This window comes from Heterocephalus glaber, unplaced genomic scaffold, assembly GCF_053883595.1.
Source record: "Heterocephalus glaber isolate CG9 unplaced genomic scaffold, H.glaber_assembly_v1.0 deba00001442, whole genome shotgun sequence".
Classification (NCBI taxonomy): Eukaryota; Metazoa; Chordata; class Mammalia; order Rodentia; family Bathyergidae; genus Heterocephalus; species Heterocephalus glaber.
In genome coordinates, this window is record NW_028258296.1 from 19,338,428 (window position 1) to 19,364,891 (window position 26,464).

Below are 26,464 nucleotides of genomic sequence, written 5' to 3' on the forward strand. Positions count from 1 at the left end.
AATTTTATTTATTCTTTCAAATAACTAACTCTGATTCATTGATTCATTGTAATTTTTAGCCTCAATTTCATAAATTTCTCCACTGATCTTTTTCATTTCTTTCCTTCTACTAGTTTTAGGGGTGTGTTGGTCTTTTTTTCTAGGACTTTGAAATGTATCATTAAGTTATTTTTTTAGGATCAATGTTTTTCGAATATAGGTATTCATAGCTAAAATTTCTCTTAGAAATTCTCTCATTGTGTCCCACAGAATCTGGTATGTTCTATTTCCATTGTCACTTGATTCTAGGAATTTTTAAAGTTCTTCCCTGATTTCCTCTGTGACTCACTGATCACTTAAGAATGTATTATTCAGAGAAACCCTCGCAGACAACAACGGTGAGGGCATGCAGGGCCCTGGCCAGACACTAGCAACTGGGTCATGCAGGCCCCAGCCAAAAGCCCCCTGGAAAAGAGCTGTGCAGGTGTTCAGGCAGCAGCCAGAGTCCCACCTAGATACCTTTGGTAAGTACACGCAGACCCCAGGCAGAAGCCCGCTCAAACACCAGCAACTCCAGTGCACAGTCCCCAGGCAAAGGCTCTCCCAGACAATAGCTATGCAGGTGGGCAGGCAGGAGCCACAGGCCCACCCAGACAATGAAGATCACAACCCCAGGAAGCCCAGCAGAATGAATGCATCAGCCAAGACAAGAAATTAAGTGCAAAGGGAGAGAATCCAAAAACAGGAAAAGATCAAGACAAGGATCAGTCAATACATATCAGTTATAACCATCAATGTTAACGGTCTCAATTCACCAATCAAAAGAAATAGACTGGCAGAAGAGGTCAAGAAGCAAGATCTAAGAATATGCTGCATACAAGAAACACACTTAATTCAAAAAGAAACTCAAACACTGAAAGTAAAAAGAGTGGAAAACAACACTCCATGCAAGAGGAACCTGAAAAAAAGCAGGAATAGCTACCCTATTTGCAGATCAAATGGATTTCAAAGCCACACTAATTAAGAGGGACAAAGTAGGTCACTACATCCTTGTAAAGGGAACAATCCAAGAGGAAGAGATCACAATCATAATATATATGCACCAAATACTAGTGCATCTGACCATATAAAACAAATAATAAAGGGCATGAAAAATCAAATAAGCAATAATACAATAATAGTGGGGGACCTCAATATCCCACTGTCACAAACAGATAGGTCAACTACACAAAAAATAACGAAATGCTAGAACTCAACTAAACTCTGGAACAAATGGACTTAACAGAAGTTTACAGAGTGTTCTACCACACAAAATCAGAATACACATTTTTTTCAGCTGCACATGGCTCGTTCTCCAAAATAGACCACATACTTGTTCACAGAACATGTTTAAGTAAATACAAAGGAATGAAGTTATCCCCTGTATATATTATCAGACCACAGTGCAATGAAATTGAAGATCAATAGCAAAAGAAATCGTAAGAATTTCATAAACACATGGAAATTAAATAACACACTTCTGAATACCCAATGAGGTACAGAGGAAATTAAAGAAGAATTTAATTTTTTTACAATTAAATAACAATGACAATACAACATATTGGAATCTATGGAACACAATGAAAGCAGTCTTACGAGGGAAATTCATAGCAGTGAATACTCATATTAGGAAAACAGAGTGAGCTCAATTAAACAACCTAATGTTGAACCTCAAGCTTCTAGAAAAAGAAGAGCATGAAAAAAGCTCATAGAAGGGATAAAATTATAAAGATCAGAGCAGAAATCGATGCAATGGAGACTAAGAGAATGGTACAAAAAAGTAAAGTTGAAGGAAGAAGACCTAAAAATTCTAAACAACCCAATATCAATCAACGAAATTGAAAATATAATTAAAAACTTACCAACAAAGAAAAGCCCACACCCTGATGGCTTCACTGCTGAATTCAACAAAACACTTGGAGAAGAATTATTGCCACTACTGTTTAAACTCTTCAATGAAATTGAAAGGGACGCAATACTCCCAAATTCATTCCTGGAAGCAAGCATCACCTTGATCCCCAAAGCAGAGAAAGACTCAACCAAAAAAGAGAACTATAGGCCCATCTCACTAATGAACATAGATGCAAAAATCCTCAATAAGATACTGGCAAACAAGGGCCAGGGATTTGGCTCAGTGGTTTCGCTGCCTGCTGCACAAGCGCAAGGTTCCAAGTTCAATCCCCAGTATCCAAAAAAAAAAAGATTCTGGCAAACAGAATGCAGAAGATCATCAAGAAAATCATACACCCTGACCAAGTGGCATTCATCCCAGGGATGCAGGGATAGTTCGATATATGCAAATCAATAATATAATACATTATATTAACAGAGCCAATGACAAAAACCATATGATTATCTCAATAGATGCAGAAAAAGAGTTCAACAAAATCCAATAGCCATTCATGATTTTAAAAAAAATGACAGAAAATTGGAATATACAGTCTTTATGTCAACCTGATAAAAGTCCTCTATGAAAAGCAAACAGCCAACATCATACTAAATGGTCAAAAACTAAACTCCTTCATGCTAAAATCAGGAACAAGACAAGGATGACCACTATTACCACTCCTGTTCAATATAGTTCTGGAAACATTAGCCACAGCAATTAGATAAGAAAAGTAAATAAAAGGAATAAAGACAGGCAACAGAGAAATTAAATTGTCATTATTTGCAGATGACATGATACTCTATATAGAAGAACTCCAAGAACTCCACCAAAAGTCTTCTAGACTTAACAACTAAATTCAGTGGAGAGCTGGATACATGGTCAACACACAAAAATAAATAGCTTTCCTGTACAAGAACAACAGACTCACTGAGAAAGGAACTGGAGAAACAACTCCTTTCACAATAGCACCCCAAAAAATGAAATACCTAGGAGTCAACCTAATGAAAGAAATCAAAGAACTCTACTCTGAAAACTACAGCACTCTGAAAAAAGACATCGAAGAGGATATGAGAAAATCAAAAGATATCCCTTGCTCCGGGGTAGGAAGAACCAATATAGTGAAAATGGCCATACTTTCAAAACTGCTATATAGACTCAATGCAATCCCAACTGAAATTCCAACAGCATACTTCACAGACCTTAAGGAAACAATCCAAAAATTCATTTGGGACCAGAAAAGACCTAGAATAGCAAAAGGAATTCTAGGCAACAAAAACAAGGTAGTGGGTATCACAATCCCCAACTTGAAACTATACTACAAAGCTACTGTGATAAAAACAGCATGGGACTGGCAAAGAAACAGATCTGAAGATAAATGGAACAGATTAGAAGATACAGAAACAACTCTAGACACACTTAACCACCTCATCATTGACAAAGGAGCCAAACATCCTCAGTGGTGGAAAGACAGCCTCTTTAAAAAATGATGCTGGAAAAACTGGGTTTCAACTTGCCAAAGATTTAAACTAGACCTATACCTCTCACCATGCAATAAACTAAAATCAAAATGGATTAAAAATCTAAATATTAAAAGAAATACTAAACCGGCTGAAATAGAGGTTAGGTAGAACTCTTTATTAAAGACAGGCATAGGAAAAGATTTCATAAAACCTCAGTCACTCACGAACTAACACAAAGAACAACTGGGATCTCATCTTATTAAAAAAGCTTCTACACAACAAGAGAAACCACTAACAGTGTGAAGAGACAACCCACAATGTGGGAAAAAATTTTTACCAGCTGTTCCTCAGATAAAGGTCTACTACATAGACTATATAAAAAGCTTCTAGAAAAATCAGACCTCTCAAATTTAAAGACTCAATCCAAAAATGGGCATCTGAAATGAACAGACATTTCTCAGACAAATAAGTAGAAACAGCAAATAAACATTTGAAAAAAATCACATCTTCTTTTTTTTTTTTTGGTATCAGGGATCAAACTCGGGTCCTTGTGCTTGCACAGCAGGCAGCGACACCACTGAGCTAAATCCCTGGCCAAAAATCACATCTTCTTTATTCAGTTTCCAGTTGATGGGCACTTGGGTTGTTTCCAAGCTTCAGCTATTACAAACTGCGCCGCTATAAACATGGTGCACATATATCACTGTGGTATGATTCTTTTAATTCTTTTGTGAAGATACCCAGCAGGGGAATAGCTGGGTCAAATGGGACCTTTAAGCCTAGTTCTTTGAGGTATCTCCATACTGATTTCCACAGTGGTTGCACCAGTCTGCACTCCCACCAACAATGGAGAAGGGTTCCTTTCTCCCCACACCCCTGCCAGCATTTGTTATTGGTTGATTTCTTAATAGCAGCCATTCTTCCTGGGGTGAGGTGGAATCTCAGTGTTGTTTTCATCTGCATCTCTCGAATGACCAGTGATGCTGAATATTTTTTCCTCTTAAGTGTTATCATTTAAAGGTATGTATTGATTCCTTTCACTATAATGTTTTTCCAGTGTGTGATTCCTTTGTTTTTTCTGTTTTGCTTCTGTTTACTCTCTGTGAGATTTTTTTCTTTCCTTTTGCCTGGTGGATGTTGTATTTGTTTATTCTCTTAGTAGATTTATTCCTTCCTCTGTCCTTTTCTCCATTTAGAATTCATTAGAGTTCTGGCTTGGAGGTCATAAATTAATTTTTGGTTATTATGGAAGGTCTTTATGTCTTTTGATTTTGAAGGATACTTTTGTAATATGGGTTGGCATTTATTTTCTTTTAGAGCTTAAAGAACTTCACTCTAAGCTCTCCTGAGAAATCTGCTATTATTCTGATAGGTTTGCCCTTAGAGGTGATTTGGTGCTTCTAATAGTTTTTAGGATTCTCTCTTTATCCCGAGGTTCTGGCATTTTGACTATGGGGTGTCACAGAGGGGTTCATTTCTGATCATGTCTATTTGAGGTTCTAAATTCCTCTTTTATTAGGGTATTCATCTCATTCCCTATATTTGGGAAATTTTTACAATGATTTCAGTGAAGTTTATACCATTAGCCTCTAGTTCAGCCCCTTCTTTGTTACGGATCTCTAAGTTTGTTCTTTTAGTATCATCAAGGAGATGTTATATAATCTTTCATTAATCTTGTTGCATCATTACATGTTCTGTTACATACACCTTGTCTTCAAGTCCTCCTATGCTCTCTTCTGACTAGTCTACTGCAAAGACTTTCAATTGAATTCCTAATTTCCAGAACTTCTGCTTGATTTCTGCTATCTCTAACTCTTTACTGAAGTGGTCATTCACATCCTACAGCAGCGATGACAAACATTTTAGAGCTTTCAATTATACAAACAGCCTACTGTGGCATTGTCCTGCAGTGTGTTCCTTAATTTATTCATTTGATTATTTGTCTCTTCTTTAAGCTTATTGATCATTTTAGTAATTGATTCATTCAGTTGCTTGTCTTTTGTTTGAGCACTTTCAACTATTAGGATTTAATTATTTGGAAATGCATCCACTTCAGTGTCTGTAAAATCAGCTTTTGGGAAGTTAGACGTTTTTGTACACATCCTCATGTCTTGTTTTCTCATTGTAGTTGTGCTTCTGTGCAGAAATTTGTTAAACAGGTAGGAATAATGTCTTTTCCACTGTTATGTGGAAAGTTTTTGGTGAGTGGCTTTCTCTGACATGTCAGCAGTTGTGGGTTTATCTCCAAGTAAGTTTCCCCTTTGTTTGTTCTGTATGATAGAAACTCCAAACAATCTTTAGAGAGGAAAGAGTAACTACTAGCAATAATAACTATTGAGAAGCCAGCTCTATATTATATCAGGTAATTAAGAACTTGTTTTAGGAGATTGCTACTATTTTTCTATTCCAGAGAAAGACAGGGAGAGTAATTAAGTATAATACACTAGAAAAGATGAAAACTTACTGATCCTATTAGTATATTATCAAAGAGAGGAAAAGGAAAAAAAGAATAAGAAAAAATATTTGGGGGAAGCAAGAGACAGAAAAAGCTGTGTTGGGAAAATAAAGAAGGAAGAGAACACAAATGGGAGGTGAAAGAAATAGGAAAATTGTATCTAATCATTGAACTGACAGTCATACAAGGTTCGATGTACCAAGAAACAACTGCTGATATGGGCATTTGTGACTAAACATGCAACATTATAACAGCAACAGCAGAAAACATATATGCTTAGCTATATCCATGCATATGTATATTAAAAAGGCCAATCTTAATTTAAAAACCGGTCTTGAAAAAAAGGAAGAAAATAATTATCCTGCTTTTTTGTTGAGGCCTGGTGGACACTGGGCAGTAGCAGCTCATCTGTGTTGTCTTTAGGGATCCCATGCTCAGGAGCCTCTGGAGTTCTCAGGATGTTGGCAGGATCCTCACTCCTGGCTCTGTATCTTCTGTATCTAAAGATACACAGTGAAGCCCACAGTTCTTGGCTCCTCCTCCTACTGCAGACTCTGCTATTCTCTCCCATTTGCTCTGAATCCAGCACTCAAAGTTTACAGCTAGGCCTCTTTTCTGCAAACACTTGCTCCATCCACAATTTCAGTGGATTCAGGAGGTGGGACTGAAGCAGCACTCTTTGAGCACCAGGGCTTTTCTCAGCCCTCTGTACTCTCTCAGATGCCTGCAGTATTCCTGCTTGCTGATTTTCTGTCTGACCCATGATTTCTGGGGCTTCCAGGATCCAGAAGGAAGGAGCTTCTAGGGCATTGAGCTGGAGTGTTTTCTCCTTCCCCAGTGACCATGTGTCCCAGCTCTTTAGCATCTCCCAGGGTCCCTCTCCATCCTGAGAGTTCACCAGCATTTGGGGACCAGCAGGAGAGAGCTTTGCTGGTGCTGCTCCAAGTCTCTCCCTACCCCCAATTGTCACAGGTTCCAGTCTCTGCAAGCTGCCACATTCCTCACTGGTTCAAGAATCCCACAGTACTTGGTTCTGATCCCTGGCCAGGACCATGTCCTTCGCCTTTCTCTGTCCCCCATCCCACCACTGTCCCATGTCCTCCAGCTTGATCTTTATATGGTGCAGTGGTTCAGTGAGGCCCTCCTAGGCAAACATCTTACTACTGAGCTCCATGTCCCAGGGAAGAGCTAGGCCTGATGCACACTGGGTGGTGGCAGCCAGACTGAGCACCCATGGCATAGATTAGTGCACTTCCCAGAATGGTATATGCCCCAAACCTGGGCTGTAGGCAATGCCAAGACCTAGTGGGCGGTCCTTCTTCTTATTCTATCCACCCTTGTTTCTGAATTTCATCTGTTCTCCTCCTCCTTCAAATTGCCTTCCTGCAGCTTGCATCCCAGCAACTGTGCACCTGCTGGCCATGGCTAGTGTCCCCAAGGCTGTCCTGAGTGCTGCTGTCTCTAGCCTGCCATGATGGAACCCCCATACACGTTCTTTACAGAACAATCACAGATGCCACAAATACTATCGTAGTTCTACTCTCTGAATGCATAATTTTCTTCTACCTGATTCAAAATAACAGAATATAATATACCTAAAAACTACAATAGTTAAGTGTCTGGGTACATTTAATGTCTGGTATATTATCAAATAAAAATATATATATGAATAAAACACATATATAGCATAATGCTTTACAACTCATGTTGTTCTTCTTTTACTTTGATGTAACAAGTTTGCTCACCTTCCAACAAGGTAGCATTTTCACTTCAATATATATATATATATATACACAAAATTCATAATTTTGGGGAGACTTAGTTGTATATCACAAATACAAAATATAAATTTTCACCATGGATTGTTTAAACGAAGGAAGTTTTTTTCCTTCTTTGCATTTGTTTTTGTACACTTGCCTTAGACAGGTCTAAAGTAATGTTAAGCTGGTAAGTGCATCTGTGGTTTTTATCCTACAGTTGACCACTAGATGGTGCCTTCTCCTCTAGGAAAAAATATAGGGACCCCAGGAAGTCTTCTGTTACTAAAGAATTACCTAAGAATGAGTATTTGAAAAGGATATTTGGATGAAAAAATAGAAGCTTGACTGAAGAAATTCTGTTTCACCAAAAATATTGTAAAATCTTTGGATTTCTTTGTGAATTATAAGTCCAGACTTGTCATTTTAGAATGTTCCACTGGGTGGTGCAAATGTGTATATGAGAAGAACACAACGCAGCACGTATCATTTCAGAATTTGACCAAAAATGTGAATTCAAGGTCTCACATTCAAATTTTGCAGACATTTTATGCCAGGGACCCAACATTTTGATTACATCTCATTCCATCTTATTTTTTATAGAAGCAAGTTTACCTTGATCATTTCTTTAATATTAAGAACAATACTTAACACTATTCTCACTCAATGAAAGTCTTATCATTAAAATAGCACTTTATACTTAAAGATATTCCACATTACTGATCATCAATGAGCTCTCACTGTTCGTGAATAATAGTAATTAAAATAAACCCTTGTATTTTATAACGCTTTTGGTATTTCAAAAGAATATCAAATAAGTGTGCTATATTTTTGAGATAAAGCCATCAGGAAATACATTTTAACATTTCAAGAAGAATAAACAGACTTCTTGGCATTTAACAGACATTAAGTACTCACGTCCTCTATCAGAAGTTCTGATTCTGCATCTGACTTTCCTGGAAACCGGACCTTCATGTCCTTGAGAACAAACAAGGTCTGACTTGTTAAAGCATCTTCTTGTTCTTTGGTTTTCAGTTGCCGGAAAGACTCACTCTTAAATTTGAAAGAATACAGATATTTGGAGGGGGTCTTATTTCATTGTGCCAGTATAATCTGAAAGATATTTCTAGGTAAAAATGATGCAGTTTTAATTGAAAAAAAATTAAAAAGAAGAAAATAATTACATTTATGAATTAATAGCGCTAAATGGATATAAATCTCATGGGTGTCATTCAAACTTCCAAATGGTTGTATTTTATTCACTTAAAATAACAAAATGAAACCAGGAATGTTTAAAAATGATTTCCTAGTCAGTTTTGCTTGCTACAGATACCTTAGGCAATTCTTCACTAGAAAAACAAAAACAGTTGTTGCCAAGTAAAATTCATTCACCTATCTTTCCTGATTCTGTCCTTTGGAAATACCAAGATTAAATAAATAAACAAATTAAATGAATCCCTAGTCTATGTGAAGCTACTTGTCTGCAAACTAAAATCACTGATTTCCTTAATTCTAAATTTACGGAATCCATGCTAAAGAGGGAATATTTTCATTTAAGGTATAGGAAACATTATAAACAGCAGTATACTTAAGATCTCTAAGGATAATTTATTAATTTTAATCTATTAATCAATAGTCTCATTATGTAAAATTTTCCATACAACAAATTTATAGACAATATAAGGTACTCCCTAAAACCACACATTTATTCACATGATTTTCAACAATTTTATCCTACTACACAAGCAAATGGAAAATAAAACAATGCTATTCTAGTGTCTTTCATGGAGTTCTGTGATATAGTGAAGCCTGCCTTTTAGGGGTCCACACACCAAACCAAAGCATAATACAGATGAATCATCCAAATTTCAGGAGGCCATGAATTGAACTGTAAAAAGGATCTGAGGTTCAATCTGGGTTCTTAGCTGATCACCTTTGCCAACAAGATTGTGAGCATAGTGTTTTCTGAAACCCTAACGGAGCAAGCTAGATGACTTACCCCCTGAGAGTTAGAAGAGGTGCTATCATTGCTGTGAAGCAGTTGTCTTGTGTAGGAGGAAGCCCGGTTTAAGGAATGTGACCGAGATGCTGAAGTTGGCCGTGACACTGGTATCATTTGTTGAGCAGAAAAGGGGCGAGTATCCCCACTGAAAGGTGAGTGAGCAGAAATGGACCGAGGGCAACTGACTGAACGCCTCATGGAATCTATCAACAATGGAGAAGAGGGATAGTATACTAGGACTGTTAGACGTTTCCTCCAGTATTGGGTCTATATAAACTAAAGATTAGACCAGGTGGTGGCAGAGTGGTAATAAATGCGGAATCATAGTCATCTTCATGAGAAGGTAAGTTTAGAGTCAATGTGAATAGTAAACCTGGCCAGAACTCCTAAGATGTACAAATAATGGATACTGTTGGAATAATAAGTATAAACAGCACTCTAAAGTTATGTTCTCAAAACATGACATTAAAAAACAAGAAGGAAAATTAACATTTATGGAGCAACCTCTGTAAGCTTGGCACCAAGCCATGTATTGCACTTCTCCAGGTCACACAGTGATATACTGGCCAACCTCAGGCCTAAATCCTTACCTAATTCCATGATGCCATCCACTGTCCTTGTGCATAGACTGGTCATGTATTAGAATCAGTGTTTAAGTTACAGATTGAGTTCTTGACAGAAAGATTCATAGAAAGTACAAAAAACAGTATAGAGAGAACCCCAAAAAGAGTATATAGCAAGTATAATGAGTACCCAGGGCAAATAGTTAAGTTAGAGAATTTGGGAACCATGAAAAGAAAAGAAGGGAAGAAGAGAGGGAGGGAGGGAAGGACAGAGGGAGGAAAAATATAAAACTTGTCCTAATGAAGTCTAAATATACAATTGCTTATCATAAGAGTAGCACTAAACATTCTTCTTATTCACAAACATGAATAGGAAAAATTCCATCTCCAAAAGACAGGCAGATACCCACGCATACAGAGAGAGAGAGAGAGAGATTTAAAAGATTTAAGAAAAGACACAAAAAGATGAATAGGAATGTTAACATAACAAATATCTAGGAAAAACAGGAGTGATTACAATTTCCAGCCACAAAATACATGAAAAAAGAATTTTATATAGGTTTTTATATGACTGCCTTATATCAAACCAAATATATCTCTTTGAAGTCTGAATTTCCCATGTTAACTATCTACAAAAGCAAGTGCTACACATAATCTGGACTTTTGTCCTTGGTTATCAGCATGACTTCGGTGATAAACTCAAGGATAATTTGTGGCAATGATGTCCCTTAGTGTAAGATTAAAGAAAGAACATAAAACAAGATAAAACCCTAATTGTAATTCCTAATGTGCATAAAAGAAGATACATGTATGAAAATGATGTAATTGAATTAGACTAACTTTAAAATAAAAATTCATATTTAAAACTTATTAAAACACTTCAGTACAATATTGTCTGATCTCAATTTTTAACCTACTGATCAGAAAACAAAGAACCATTTCAGAACTCCCAACTTAGTGATTGCTTTTTATACTGTTCTTCTTTCTCTACTGGTTTTCTGTACAGTTCATGCTATTAAAGATAGGCATGTCAGCTAATAGGAGAGAAATTTTTAAAAGGGCAAAATTCAGAAAGTAAATGTCAAATTCCAAAACAGAACTAGAGCCATACTTAGATTGAGACATGCTGAAAGTACTTAAGGGATCCTTTAAAAACAAGGAAGTAGCCAGGGATTTAGCTCAGTGGTTTCACTGCCTGCTGCACAAGCTCAAGGACCCGAGTTCGATTCCTGGTACCAAAAAATAAAATAAAATAAAAATTTTAAAAAGGAAGTAAAATAGCTTACAAATCCTTGAACAGGTGCTCAGTAAGTATCTCTTGAATGAGTAAATAAAATAAATGGAACATAATAAATTATTTCCCCTCCAAATACACAAACCCTCAAAAATGGGAACAGTAGTAGCATGTATCTTTGTGGAATCTGGAAGCAAAGGAAAAAAATCATCCCTCTAAAATCTTAGTTTATTAGTTCTGCATTCCTTATGTATTTTGCCACAGGCATAGAAGACCAGCTTTGAAACAGACATCTCAGGGGCCGAGGATTTAGTTCAGTGGTTCCACTGCCTGCCTCGCAAGTGCAAGGTCCCGAGTTCAATCCCCGGTACCAAAAAATGATAATAATAAAATAACAAATAAAAAAAAGAAATAGGCATCTCATCAGGGAAGCTTACACAATAAACTTCTGCTGGACGTCAACAAAGGCTCCCAATTGTGTTTACTCTACTACTGAACTGATCCCTTTAGCAGAACACTAAGAATGGATATCAGAGACCTGAGTTAATAAAAGTGCTGGGTTGAGGTAGCTTCAGAAAGGTTTTCCAAGTGAGTCTTACTGATCAGAAAAAGCTATTGATCAGAAGACAGTGAGTCATGGAAAAAACAACAACAACTCTACTATATTTGGACATTTGGAGATGAAAAAAGAATCATAGGCAAGATACTTAACATCTGGGATTGAAGAAGGAATGAAATACAAGAGAAAGGATGTGAAAAGAAAGAAAGAGAGGAAGAAAAGGCGATGGAGGAGCAGATCGGCTGCTCTCAACACTTCCTACTCACCAAAAGCCCTCACTCAAGTGTTTACCCTTAATGAAAATGGGAGGGAACAAAACTTAACTATTTCACAATTGTGTGGCTCGCAGAGAGATTCAATTCAAACGCCTAGAGAGATACACACTTTTATAGGTAGATGAGAGTGTCAAAGTGGATGATGGGAGGATGGAATGAGGAAGCCTACACCAGCTTAAAAAACAAATGTAATCAGTCATAGGGCACATTTATAAAACTCATGCAAAAATCTAGAACTTAATAAAAGCTATGAAATGTACAGGAAAAATGGATCCTTAATTCAACCTTTTCTATTTTCAGAGCCTGAAAAGGATTGAGGGATGTGCCCAGGTCTAGTTAGAGAAAGCAGCAGGGTCAAACGCAGGTCTTCTCACACAAGACAAAGGTTCATTTAAGCAAAGGACCTTTTATTGAGTTCACCAGCTTAAATTCCGTAATTATCCTTATATCAACTAAATTAGAAGGAGCCGACTTACTGGACTGTTGAATTAATTTGCAGTGGCTGGACTGCTTCAGGTTATATGTAACTTGCTTTTCTTCTCTTTTCTTATTTTGATACTCTTCTTTCTCATTTTCCTCCGATTCTGAAGAGCTGCTGCTACTATCATAACTGCTGTCACTGCTGTAGTACTTCTGTCTTTTCATTATCTCAGTGCTCTCTGGCATGGAACACAGAGGCTAAAATAGAGGGGAATGTATTATAATATTACAAATTTTTAAAAAGACTTATTAACATGATCAGTAACTATTTTTAATTTTCCCCTTGTGCTTGCTGCTTTTCACTGAATGCTGAAAATATCCCAATGTGCTATTTATGCTATTTACTGTAATAAGAACCAGAGCACAGTAATGCCTCAGTTCATGAACACTTCTGTTTGCAAACAACTTGGTTCACAAACAAAAGCAATCAGCAAAATTTTGCTTCCATTTGCAAACTCCATATTAGGTGACAAACAGGAGGACCACCTTCCCCCAAATTGTAAAACAAATTAAGCATCTAAACCCTGGTACCACTGTATCCATGAACAAAGTGAAGGGAAATATTTGCAAAAAAGTATTAAAACCATAATCAGCTTTCCTGTTTACAGATAAGTTACTCGTAAGACTCAGAGACATACTCTTTGCTCCATTAACTTTGAGTCACTCAATAACAGGGGTGGGGGGTAGAAGGAGGAAGGACAAAGAGAATAAGAAAACAGCAGCCTGAGATGCCACTAGAAGTCCACATCTTAAAATACAGCCTTGGGGCCTATCCACTCAGATAATATGCAACAAAAAGTAAGGTTTTTTCTGACATGCCTAATTTGTTAGGAATGTTCGTTTGCTCATTTGTTTTGGGTGCTGGGAATTAAAACCAGGGCCTAGTGTATGCTAAGTAGTCTACGACTAAGCTACTCCTAGTCCCTGCAGTGGATAGTTATAAACATAAAATTTTAATTATCCACTTTCCAAACTGGTCATGAACAACTCATGTCTCTTTGATATACTTACTGGACATAATGGACTAACACTGCTTTTCTTTGACAACATTTTACAAGGTGATATAATGGGAAAATCAATGAGCATGACATACATTTTCTAGAGGATCAGTACCATGCAGAAGGGGAAATCTGTAAAAGTTAAAAAATGTCATGCCATTATGTTCACTGTCTCTATTCACTTGTTTCTAATCCTCTCTATCAATGTTTGCAAAGAGGCTGGCTGAAGAAATAAAAGAGAAAGGATGTGAGACAGACTCACTTCAGAAAGAAAGTACATAACCAAGAACAAGCCAGTTTTGTAACGCTGGCATTTTAAGAAACTATTTGTTACACACACCATACGCCTCCTATTCCTGTTGGGAGAGGTTCCTACAGTTGTATACTAGCAGCTTGCTCTCTGTTAAATCAAACAAAAATGTTTTGATGTTAGCATACACCATAATGAAATCCTTGTATACCATGGGATTTCACTGAAAGAAGGTATATTCTCCAGTGTAACAGTGTAGGATGAAAGATAAAGGGAGAAATAGCTTTTAGTGAAGTGCCTGGAATACATAGTAAGCCAAAACATGATCGTCTTAAAGATGCAGCCTTTGCAAAGGATGAAATATAACCAGAGCAGGAAAGGAATTTAATACACTAAGGTACCAACTTGTGTTTAAACATATGTTCTCCTTTTGATGGTCTAATATTTACTGAGCACTAACAATGTTCAATAAGATATGCATAGAAACATTTACCAGTAACACAATCATCAAACACTCTGACAGGCTTAGGGAATAGGAACTCTAGAGGGAGCATGTTTCTTCAGCAGTTCAGCATAACCACAAGAAACAGTGGTACAATCGGGCTTGCTAGCAGTGCCTCCCTTCATGTGGCAAACAGCTTTAAGGTTTCTTAAGGAGCTTGACTACATACTGAGCTATTTGACCCTATAAAGAATCACAAGGGAACAGATAACTGAACCTTTCTGTCATAAGTATTTGGTACTTTCTGACCAATTTACTGTTCAAGCAGTATTAGAAGTCCCAATAGCATAAATTCTAAATAGTGCCTTAACTATCAACTAGAATACTGAATCTGGTAGAGAGTTATGACACAAACTATACAACTTATTTTATGTCCAACTTTATTATGAAATAGATTTATATAAAAAATATATAAGCATATAAAGAATAATAAAAGAAATATCCAGGTACTTACCATTCTGCCTAAGAGAAAGAATATTGCTAATACTTTATGTAGCACTTATTATTTATGTAGCTAATAATATTTCTTAGATTTTTGAATGATTGAAAAGTTATTATTTCTCCTAGGACAAACATAAGTTTTATATAACAGTCATTATCTCCAATTATTCTTCTACTGGTAAAGAATTTGGACATCAAGATTTGGCATCCCTCCTAAAAGGAAGGTATTCTGACATCTGGATAACTTGAGACCCTTCATAAACAAAGTGAAAAGCTATTAAAAAAATTGTTTCATTTATGCAGCTTTAATCCACTTGGAAATACTAGTGACTTTAATATTTACAGGCACTATCCAACTCATACGTGATTTGAAGTGACTTAACTTCAACAAATACATTCCTAACTTCTACAAATACATTCCTAACTTCTACTACTTTCCTAGAATGAGTTGAAAAAAATATATGCAATGTGAATTTTGTCTCCCAAAATGTTACACTTTTATTCTAATGATGTCTTATATATATAAAGGAAAAGAGAAGACAATATAAGGGTATTTCAGGACTTTCCCATTTGCCTCTCTACCATGAACATTGTACCCCACTGATGATCTTAGGTCCAGTTAGCCTAACCATAACAACTGACATACAAAGCTTAGAAACTCCTGAATATCCAAATGAAGCCACGACACTGAAGGTATTCACTTTTTACAAATACTCTAAATATATTTCATCCAAAGAAATTATCAACTACATATTCCACAGTGCCTCAATACAGTGTACATAATTCAGAATAGTGTCTGACATACAAGGTCTCCACAGATAGGTACTTACATATCTGTCACCAGGCTCATCATGTATCATTTCACCCTCCAACTCTTCCACTTGTATCATACCAAACTTTCATGTTTCTACAACAGCCTATGCAGCATAACACTTCCATATCTTCACCTTTAAAAAGTGTTCACTCTATCCTGAATATCCTTCCACTTCTCTTAAATGTATGGAGTACTACTTGTTTTTCAATATCCAGTTCAAATGCCAATGTCTTTATGCAGTCATCCACATTCTATTGATTTGTTCCCTATGCTGCTGTAGTACTGTTACAGAATTTGCCACGTGATTTCCTGATTTGAAGGTTACACGTCTTCCACTAGTCAATAAGGTCCTCATGGACACATTCAACAAATTTTACTAATGGATTTTTACTAATGGAACTAATGATGTGCCAGACACCACACTAGATGCTACAGGTGCAGAGAAAAAGACCTACTTCCTACTTTCAAGGAGCTTATAATCTTATACTGAGGCAAACATGTGAACAATTATTTGTCTTAACTGCTCTATAAAAGTGTTATAGTACAGCAGGAGAAGGGAGATCTAAGTCTAACTGGGAGAGCCAAGGAATGACTCACAAAGGTAGCAACACAAAAGCTAGATTAGTAAGGGGGTCTCTACTCAATCCAGTAACAAATCAACGATTTGTTTTAGTGTACATACATTTCAGAGGCGTGGAAAAGCATGAGAACACAATACAGGATGATTGTAAGGATGCAGAGATAACTTAGAAATGCTGAAATGTAAAAGGAACAGAATGAAAACAAGCTTCCAAGACTTCAAATTCAACTCTTTCCTTTTTCACTAGCAAGGACTTTGATATATATCAGAACATACGGATGTTATCACCACAGAGCAGATGCAAGTAAGACAAACACTTGTTCTTTTTTGCCTACCGGGTAGCTTTTAATTTATTTATTCCTAGGAATCCCATCTATTGTTACTACCACCCTGTCCCTGTTGCTAGGTTAACCAAAGATGGGACTCCCTACCAATAAAAGTCCCTACAGTGATGATTCATCTTATATTTGATGCTACATATATCTTTGATAATTACATCTAATTTGGTGTAAGGAAAATTTAATTAGTTTAGAAAAGGGGTACAATGCAGTTCTAGGTCCCTCTGATTCATAGAGCTTTCTGTAGCACTAGGGAAAGAACCAAAAAATGAAGGAAACTAACAAAACAAAACTTCTATTGTGCATAAAAATAACATTACCTTTCCAATTCTACCTGCACTGGACACATAGTCCCCACAGTTTTTTGAAAGCAGCACTATCCTTATAATGAGAGCTATTAAGGGGAAAAGCAATTATACTCAGTGGCACCTGCTTAGATACTAAAAAAGGGTAGAGATACAGCACCTTTGGTCCTCGATGCTTGGTAGTTTTTCCCATCAACTTTTCATCATCAATTTCACATTGTTCCAGAAGATCCAAAATATCTTCCTCCTGCAAAAAAAAATATTTATACAATTGCAATCCCTAACAGACTCCAGAATTTTTCTAACTTCATTAATCTCCATAAAATAATGTACAAGTGTTCCTGAAACTATTCAGTAAAGATTGTTCAGATCAAAAGTGAAATAAAGCTTTATGGCAAGCTCTCCTGAAGAAACATTCAGCAAAACCTGTCAGTATAAATGATGCATAGCTGAATCTACAATACATTATCACGGTATACTATTAAAATTTTAGAATATACTACTTCAATAAATAACACATTGCACATTAAAAGTTTTGGAAATTCACTCTAATTCTCCAGACTGCAATTTCATTAACCATTTCTACACTGATTATGTAAACTAATATTAAAACTCCAGATAGAGAACTGAAGATTGCCTGCAAGAAATATGCAGCCTATGGGTGGGACATAATTGTGTCATAATGAAAATATAAACAAATGAAGTTTTGTTGCTTATGTATGTTAACTCCATTCAAGATTATATATGCAACCCATGGCAATTCCTCATCACTCAATGGGGCCAGGCAAGCCAGGCTGTCCAACCCTTGAGCCTGGGTTATACACACTTGGCAAAGGAGCTTCATTTAGAACCAAACTAACTGTAGTATTTGGTTAATGAGTCCCGTTTAATGAAATAGTTTAGAAAATTTAACTACTGCAAGTGTATTTTTACAGCTTTATGAAGTTTTCATTCTATAGCTATGAGTGTAAATGCCTTAGTAACCTTCTCTTGTGTTCTTCTAGAGTCATTTTGAAGTCAAACAGAAAAATTACAAAAGCATAAATCCCAGTGGAGGTTGAAGAAACTAGAGTAACAGGAATATTGTAAAAGACATAATTAACTGCTTCATTTTGTCATTTATTCAAACTATAAAAATAGAAAAACTATATATATTTATGATGTATACTTCAATATCCTCTTTAAAATTTTTTAGAAGAAACTAGAAATCTTGCTGTAGAGTCTAGCTTATGAAATAAGTTATTCTTTATCCAAATCTAAGGGAAATTAGCTGTTAAAATACTACAAGACTCTTGCCATAGATTTGATTAAAGAATAATCCTGCAATGAATTCCATGGATAGTAGCAAGAGATAGCTAAAAATAATCTCAAAAGTTCTGTTTCTAATAATGATAACAACAGACAGTACTGTGCTTTCATTCTAAGAGATATAAAAAGCCAGATGAACTAAACAATCACATTTTTAAAAGAATCAGAAAGCTGTTGAAAAGTAATGTAAAGAAATTAAATTCCAGAGAAGGGAACAAGAGACAAGTTCTTCCTAAGTGGACAGAGATGAGTGTCACTTTTTTTTTTTTAATTCTTTTATTGGTACATTGTAGGTATATAACACAATTACATTTCTCATTGGGAACTGTACCTTTACATAATGCATCTTGGTTCTTATTTTTTCCCCATTCCTAGCCCTCCCTTGAGTGTCACTTTTTGGTATAGGGTCTTTCATCAAATCTTTTTTTTTTTTTTTTGGTACTAGGGATTGAACTCCAGACCTTGTGCTTGCAAGGCAGGCGGTGGAACCACTGAGCTAAATCCCCAACCCATCATCAAGTCTTGAAATAGATGGGTAGAAATCAAGTCTATCATAGGCAAAGAAATTCAGCTGGCATGAAGAGAATCCTCTTGAAATGTTCCCTTTTGAAAACCTGAGATACCACCAGATGTTCAGTTGTCTCATCTGACACACCACGTATGTCAATAAAGCCACATTAGGCTTCTAGTCCCTGATGAGTGCAAGAAATTCTGCCTTCAGATAAATAAAACTACATCATTCACCGTAGGCAAGATCAGCAAAAGAACGGTTCCTACCAAGACTACAGAATAATGAGCAAATACATACAGTGCTTTGTTATGTTGCAATTGATAACTGATAGACTTTTCAATAGGATAAACGGGGCGGGGGGGGAGAGGGAGGATTTAAGTGTGTCTGTTTAATTACTCTGATATACCAGGTCTATGCAGTATCAAGAAAAATACTACATAATGTTAGTTATAATTCAAAGAAGGAGACTGTCACAAGTCACTATGTTAACTCCATGAATTTCTTCATCCAGTTATATCTATGTCATAAAACATATTATTATAATAGTCATGATATCACACCAAAATTCTCTACTCCAAAATTTATTCTGTCAGATATCTTAATTATGAAGTCATCTGAGTTGTTATGAAATTACCAACGGTTACCAACTGTTAAAATGAAAAGACTAAAGTGCATCATAAAAGTAAAAATGTATATGTAGGAGCAAGAGTGATAGCTGTTAAAGACATGGTGTTTGGTTTCATTCATTTTTCTGTGTGTAAGTATTCACCCTCTCACCTTCATCTTTTTCAAGGGATTATTCAGCTCTCGCTGGAATGAAGCTGCTCTCCCTGAAAGAAAGGTCTGAAAGGCAACAGCCAACAAGTTTTCATACTTTTCAAGTAGTGTTTTATCTTCAGGAGGATAAATTCGTCTACAATAAAATCAGATAAACCAATTTGTTAAAAAGAAAGAGAAGCTATTACAGCTCAGTTCTTGAGGCATCTGCTTCAATCATCACCCTCTTTCTCTGTGATAGTTATTTTATTAGGAGCTAGAAATAAAGATGAACAATTATGCAAAATTTATAAATTTTCATGTGTTACTTACACAAATTAAAGTTTGTGTAGAGAAGTACCATTAAAGAATGCAGTTCCAGAAGATACATTATAAGCATTAAGGTGACAGAAACGGCTGGTAAAAAATGGAAGTTGGGCAAATTGCTGAAATACAGAACTCTATGGGGTAGGAGTTCAGTGGATAGGGGACACTGCAGAAGTTCTGACTCGCTGTAGGAACTCAAGTATCCAAGAGCAGAGTATGAGTTATGGTGATCTATTTTGGGGTAATAACATGAGAAAGGGGTAGAGGAAGGGTGAGAGGGATGTGTTCTCCTCACTACTACGGCAGTATTATGGCCAGGAAAGAACATCTTACCAGGGAGGATAGGAACTCCACACCCGCCCTTACACCTCCCTTAATCTTGCTGAGGCAATGTCAATGCCTGGGAAGAAGGCAGCAGTGCCTACAACATAAGGAACTTATAGGGTCCTCCTCTGATCCTGTCAAGGTTGATAATGTGAGGGGTTCCAGGTCAACACAGTCCACATCTGTCTACTGTCTCGACACCTGGCTCCTTCAAATATTTTCTTATTTTGCCTGGTTTACAGCAAAGTATAGCAACCACAATGAGTTGGCAAAAACAATACCAGAAAGCCTGAATTTTCATTTTCTTAAAATACTATGTACCAAGCAAAATAATCACAGAAGAGCAGCTGGATATAAAGACAGGCACCCTAAGGCTTGCTAGCAGGAGGGTTCAAATCAAAACCCTTTTCTGTCTTGAAAAATAAGAAGCAAAAAGCACATTCTCAGAAAGAAAGAACAATTCTTAAAATAAGCCTAAAAGGTTAAAGAATGACTGTTCTGACCCTTCACTGCTTCAATCTACACAAAAATGGCATCATAGTTACCTGTAATTCCCCATGTGTCGGTTTTCATGTTCTTCTTGTGAAATCTGCTTTCGTACTTGAGCAAGTCTCTCTTTCTAGAAATGAAGAAATTTTACAAATGAAACCTGATAAATGAGTGATTTATACAAATTGTGAGTAGTCTATTAAAATATTCATACTGTTCAGAGGATGTAGCTCAATGCAAAAGTGCTTCTGGAGGCCCCGGGTTCAATCCCTAGCACTTGCAAAATAAACAAAATAAAATATTCATACCAACTCTTCTTTCCTCCTCTCCAGCTGGTGCCTCTGCTGTTCCCAGTCTGAGGAACCTGGTAAGAGCCTTTTTATTGAATTTTGACCATAAAGCCTCCTTTGAGCCTCTGCTTTTTGCTTGGCCAAGTTTCTTCTCTTATCACTGGTCCTAAAATATGAAACACAAGATCGTTTTCTAAAACTTTAATGAGGTCTGATTTTATCCCTGTGAAGAGAATTTGCAGAAGGGGAGACAGTGCACAAAGGTATCAAGATTATTAAACTTACATATTCACATGCATTACATTCATCTAATTATCCATCAAATACGGGACTGTATATCCTAAGTCAAAGTTCTGAAGATAACAAGATAAAATGGAAGCACTAAATGTTAAAGAGTCTGAGAGAACTATTCTTATATTCTATCCTAGCAACTTAGAAAGTCTACAGTCTTAGACTGGTCAATTAGCTGCCACATCTGCTTGCTTCTATTAAATTTTAAGAATAATAATGTTTCCTTCCTAGAGTTTCTATGGAGATTAATTTGTATAAACATTAACAAATGGTATTCTCAGGGCCAAGGATTTAGCTCAGTAGTTCCGCTGCCTGCCTTGCAAGTGCAAGGACCTGAGTTTGATCCCTGGTACCAAAAAAACCCCCCAAAAACCCCCCAAAAAAACCAAAAATGGTATTCTCTTCTCCTTCAGTTAATTCCATTTTATTAAGCACCCTCATTTACACCGACAGGTCTTTAGTACATTTTCAGTTATAACTGAAATCCCAGCCTAAGAGTCATCTTTTGTTTGAAACTAATCTATACAGTTCTTCTCATTTCCACTCAACCCTAAACATCTATTGGTAATGCTCTGTTTATTACAGAAGCACGTCTGTAAGTACTTCTGTTCTTTAGCTTCTGCACCTCTTTTCTCTCTTCTCTCCCATATCCAGGGTCTCTCCACAATCGCTCCAACTTGCACTCTCACATATCACCCTTTTAAATCCTATCAGAAATAGGATGTGATCCAGGAGAAAAGAAAAACAGCCAATTTTGCCCCATTCCTAGGTAAAAACTAGAGGTCATATCCTTGAGCTTATATTTCCATGCTTTCTATTGTCATTAGCCTGGTAGGACCCAGTATGGATGTGAAGCAAAGAAAAGCTAATGAGAGGGGCATTTGACCACTTCTATTGTACAGAGATGCAAACATCGTGCTTGAGTTTCTCTTTGGTCCCATTCATCAGAAGACTACACTGAAAATAGGAGGCTCAGACTAGACAGAAGAGTGTTTTTCTGCCACAAGTATGTGCCACCTTTACAACTCCAAGTAGTAGGAAAGAGCAAGGAAACTGACTCATTCTCTATAACAACACTGGCTTCTTGGCAGGGGTTCAACAGGTGACCAGAATAAAAGGAATATTTTGAGAAAATGAACACATCCAAGAAAATCAGAAGTCATTCAGTGTGGCTGGAGCTATGGGTGAATGTAAGAAACTCAGCTAATCCTAGGTGCTTACTACTAGGACACTAAGTTTCAAATTTAACTTCAGGCAATGAAAAGGCCATGAATTTTAAAGAGAGAAGGCCATAATCATATTTGCATGTGTTCAGATTATGTCTTTGGCAGTGTGTTCAGTGTATAATGGCTTAGAAAATAATGATAGTGGATAAGAAAATAAGGAAGTCAGGATGAGATGCCATTTCATTAACAAGTATGAAATATGAGGGCCTGGACCAGGGAAACAACCATGAGATTGCAGAAAATGTGTAATTATAGAATATTTTGGAGGAAGAATAAATATGCTTTGGTGACTAATTAAAATAAGAAAAAAGGATGAACTTGCGATGATACTAAGACTCCTGATTTAGTGACTGGATGATTGTGAATATTATTTTTCCAGTGATGAATATAATTTGGCTCTGAGTTTCCCAGATTAACAAAAGAGAATGCCGTGGATTAAATAAATTTTAATGTTTTATATTTTTATATTCATCTCATCCAAAATGGTCATTTCTATATAACATTCAGTTTAAAGGTAGGAGCAGAGAAGAGGAAAGATATAAAAGCACTGAAAATGAACAGAAAGGAACAATGACCAAAAAGTAATAGAGAAAGGAAGTAAAAACAAGAGAATAAAGAAGGACAAATACAAATGGACTGACATGGTTCGGTCAGATTTATGTGCACTTTCACAGCAATCAAAACACAATTAGAGAAGGATACTGACATCAATCGTTAAACACACAAACAAGAGTAACAAAAATATAAGCATGCACAGAGGTTCTCTTAGATACATTATGAAATGAAAAGCCAAGCACACTGAGACTTTTCTTTTTATGATATGGTCTTTGATCAGAAAACAGGTAAATTAACAAGCAGTATGATTACTTCTGGAATTCACAAATCAGAACCATACCAGAATTACAAATGTAAGCCTTAAAGCAACAACTGTGATTAAGATAATGACATTTTACCTAGAATATTCTCTTTATATGCTGGCCTTCAGAAATACTGTCACTGCAAAAACTGTGTCTGTATTTCAATAAATGCAGGCATAAATTAACACTAATGACCTTGAGTACTTAACTTGACACCCTAGAATAAAATTTAACCAAGGACCAAAAGATCCCACTCAGTGTTTTAATCAACATCTTCTATTGAACTGTATCCATACGCTGACCTAAGGAGTTTTGTTTACCATTTTCAATGACTTTCCAGTACTCGTTACTCTGTGATTTTATCTGAGGGACATTTCCAACTGCTTGCCTCATATATTCTATGTTCCAGTAACATAAAAGCACTGGAAAGTCTATGAACATGTTTGACTTCTGACTTCGTTATTTTTCTGCAAAATTTACCTTGAATGAAATGTCTTCTCTTACCCCTGCCTTCCAACACAATTGCATTTAGTCCTCAGTATATTCTGTTCTAGATACGGCTCGAGGGATAAAAAGACAGAGGCATTACCCTCTAGGAGCTGATGACTAAACAGGTGGGGCTGGCATGTAAATAAATACATAGGGCAAAAAAGTGCATTTACAATGTCATGGAAAGAATAATAATAAAACAAAGGAGGAAGTAAGCCATGGTGCTTTATAAACTCAGGCTTCAGCTAGGTTTTAAAAATAAGTTGATACAAATAGTGTCAATACATATACTGTGGTTTAGGCATGGTCTGTCTCCTAAAGGTTCATGTGGTGGAAATTTGGTCCCCCACTGGAAAGGATTAAAAGTGACAGGGTCTTTAAGAGGCAGAACCTACGGGGGCAATTAGGTCAAAGGGTACCACCCTCATCAGTGAATTACTATCCTTCTCCAGAGACTGCGTTAGTTCTCTCAAGACTGGATTAGGTCTCGTAGGAGTAAATTGGGTCTTTTGGGATTGAATTAGCTACAGCTTACTAGCCTGGATTTTCATGTGGATGGTTTTTGCCATTAACTAACAAAGAAAGATGGAAAACTAGATATAGGTGATTACTATTGCCTTTAATAGCTAAGATACTTAAGGAATGGGGCTGGGGATTTACCTCAGTGGTTCTGCCACCTGCCTCGCAAGCGAGCAGAAGGTCCTGAGTTCGATCCCCCATACCAAAAACAAAAAACAAAACAAAACAGATACTTAAGGAAAGAAAATTGCATTTTTTAAAAATCTTTAGCTTCTAGGACAGTATAGGTTCTTTTTAAATGTCCAGTAACATAAGAATTAGATCTAGCCTTTGTGGTTTGTAGGTATGTGATAATCTTTAGCAGAAAAAAAGGAGATGAACCCAGAGAGAGGAATATGCTTGAAGGAGAAAATAATTCAACCTTGATCATATTAAATTTAAGTGTCATCTGAACATGCACCCTTCCTTTATTTGCTTACTTGCTTGCTTTCTCACTACTTGTTTTCTGAGCACCTACCAACCCGGACACGCAGCGGACACAGTTAGCCAAGAGCTGACAATGCAGAACCAGCTCCACGGCAGGTCAGAGCTGGCAAGCGGCTCCCAGTCTACCTTACTCTATACATGTGCAGACTGGGGACTACAAGTTCAGACTCACAAATGATGCCACAAACGTGAATGAAACTGATATGGAAGGAAAGAGAGCTGAGGCAAGGAAACAGTGAAAAACAAACAACCAAGAGAGACCAAGAACTAAGAGAAACCATATAAGGAAGCAGAACACTCAAACCTAAGTGAACTGAGAGACCAGTATCAAGAGACTACCAAGAATAAATCTTCAAGGTCAGAGTAGTATTAAACGCTGCCAAGCAGAAGTCCATAATTTAGTTCCAAATAAGGGATATTTAATTGGTCCATGCAGAAACCCTTTCACTCTCTGCTATCTCTGAAGATCCTGAACCTGATGTTTCAAAAAGATTATTTGAATCTGACCTCAAATTATATTCAGTCATCCAAATTACAAAGGGATCAACTGAATTCTTTCTCAAAAATATCAGACTGACAGAATAATCGAAAAAAAATTTATAGTTCGTGTACCAAAATTTTACAGTTTTCCTTCTCTCATTAAATTTTTTGGTTTGTGCTCGGAAGTTTGTAATCTTTTGATAAATGCTATTAAAAATGCGAAAAAGGAAGCTAACCAAAAAAGAGATAATTCCAATAGTCTGGTTAAAATGAACATTCATGGGGGATTTCTGGATTCACAGAGTAACTGTCCAACATTAAAATAATGTATATGAAAATTAAACCCATCATATTTACTAACAGGCAAGAATGTCCCTAATGTTCTTAGTTTGGCATAGGTTGCTGTGATGTGCTCAGCACAGTCCCATGCACAAAGAAACTCCAACGCAGCCCTGTGCCCTGAAGCCCTCAGTCTGGAGGGCAGAGCAAGGCAGTCTGCAAAGTAGGCCCTCCTTCCCCTGTGCTCTAAATGTTACAAATTGTGCTAAGTCCTCTGGGCATGCAACACAAAGAAAGACCAGCAAGTAGAATTCCACCTTTCCCTTTGTCTTCTGTTTAGAAACTTCTCCTTTAACTGCACATACTTCACCTTTAAAAGTCCAGACAATTTCTGAACTGTTACCCTCACTAGTACAGCTAAAAGACATGCCAAGGGGAAAAAAAAGACTAAGCATAAAGCTTAGCAATAATAGTAAACTTTCATGCCAAAATATTGTTACAGGAATATTGCTTAAATAATCTAAAATATTTAACACATTTGTATACACTAAACAACAACAACAAAAATACCCCATTCTACATCTCCTTCCTTTCTACTAATGTCTTTTTGTTCATTTATACTATTTCTTTTAGGATAACTGAACTACAAGTGAAGTTTAGACAAGTGGATCTCTCATCAGGTAAAAAAAGAAGTCGCATGATACAAGTTTCTATGTTCATCTCTTTTTTTTTAATGATGCTTTTCCACATAGAGCTACTTCTCAATCAGGTACATGCTTGGAAATATCTTTTAAAATTGCTTGGAAGCATCCCATAATCCTTCCAAAGTCTTTGAATGACAGAATAAATGGAAATCACAAACTCCCTGAGCCTAACTGGCATCAGAGGTCCAGTAATCTGACACCTGTGCTTT

General features: G+C 36.6%; 1 protein-coding gene across 4 annotated transcripts in view; it reads right to left on the reverse strand.

The window, feature by feature from the left end:
* Window positions 1–26,464, reverse strand: part of Ttll7 (tubulin tyrosine ligase like 7) — a 160,276-nt gene that overhangs the window by 40,265 nt on the left and 93,547 nt on the right. For all 4 annotated transcript variants that reach the window (XR_001183229.3, XM_013070924.3, XM_004841381.4 and 1 more), the window contains exons 11-17: window positions 20,943–21,090; window positions 20,691–20,764; window positions 19,516–19,651; window positions 17,080–17,166; window positions 12,688–12,889; window positions 9,578–9,783; window positions 8,497–8,631 (exon numbers count right to left, since the gene is read on the reverse strand). Coding sequence is in view for 3 of the 4 variants with exons in the window: in XM_013070924.3 (XP_012926378.2) it covers window positions 8,497–8,631; window positions 9,578–9,783; window positions 12,688–12,889; window positions 17,080–17,166; window positions 19,516–19,651; window positions 20,691–20,764; window positions 20,943–21,090 (988 nt within the window). In the remaining variant the exon portion in view is untranslated. The remainder of the gene's footprint in view (window positions 1–8,496; window positions 8,632–9,577; window positions 9,784–12,687; window positions 12,890–17,079; window positions 17,167–19,515; window positions 19,652–20,690; window positions 20,765–20,942; window positions 21,091–26,464) is intronic.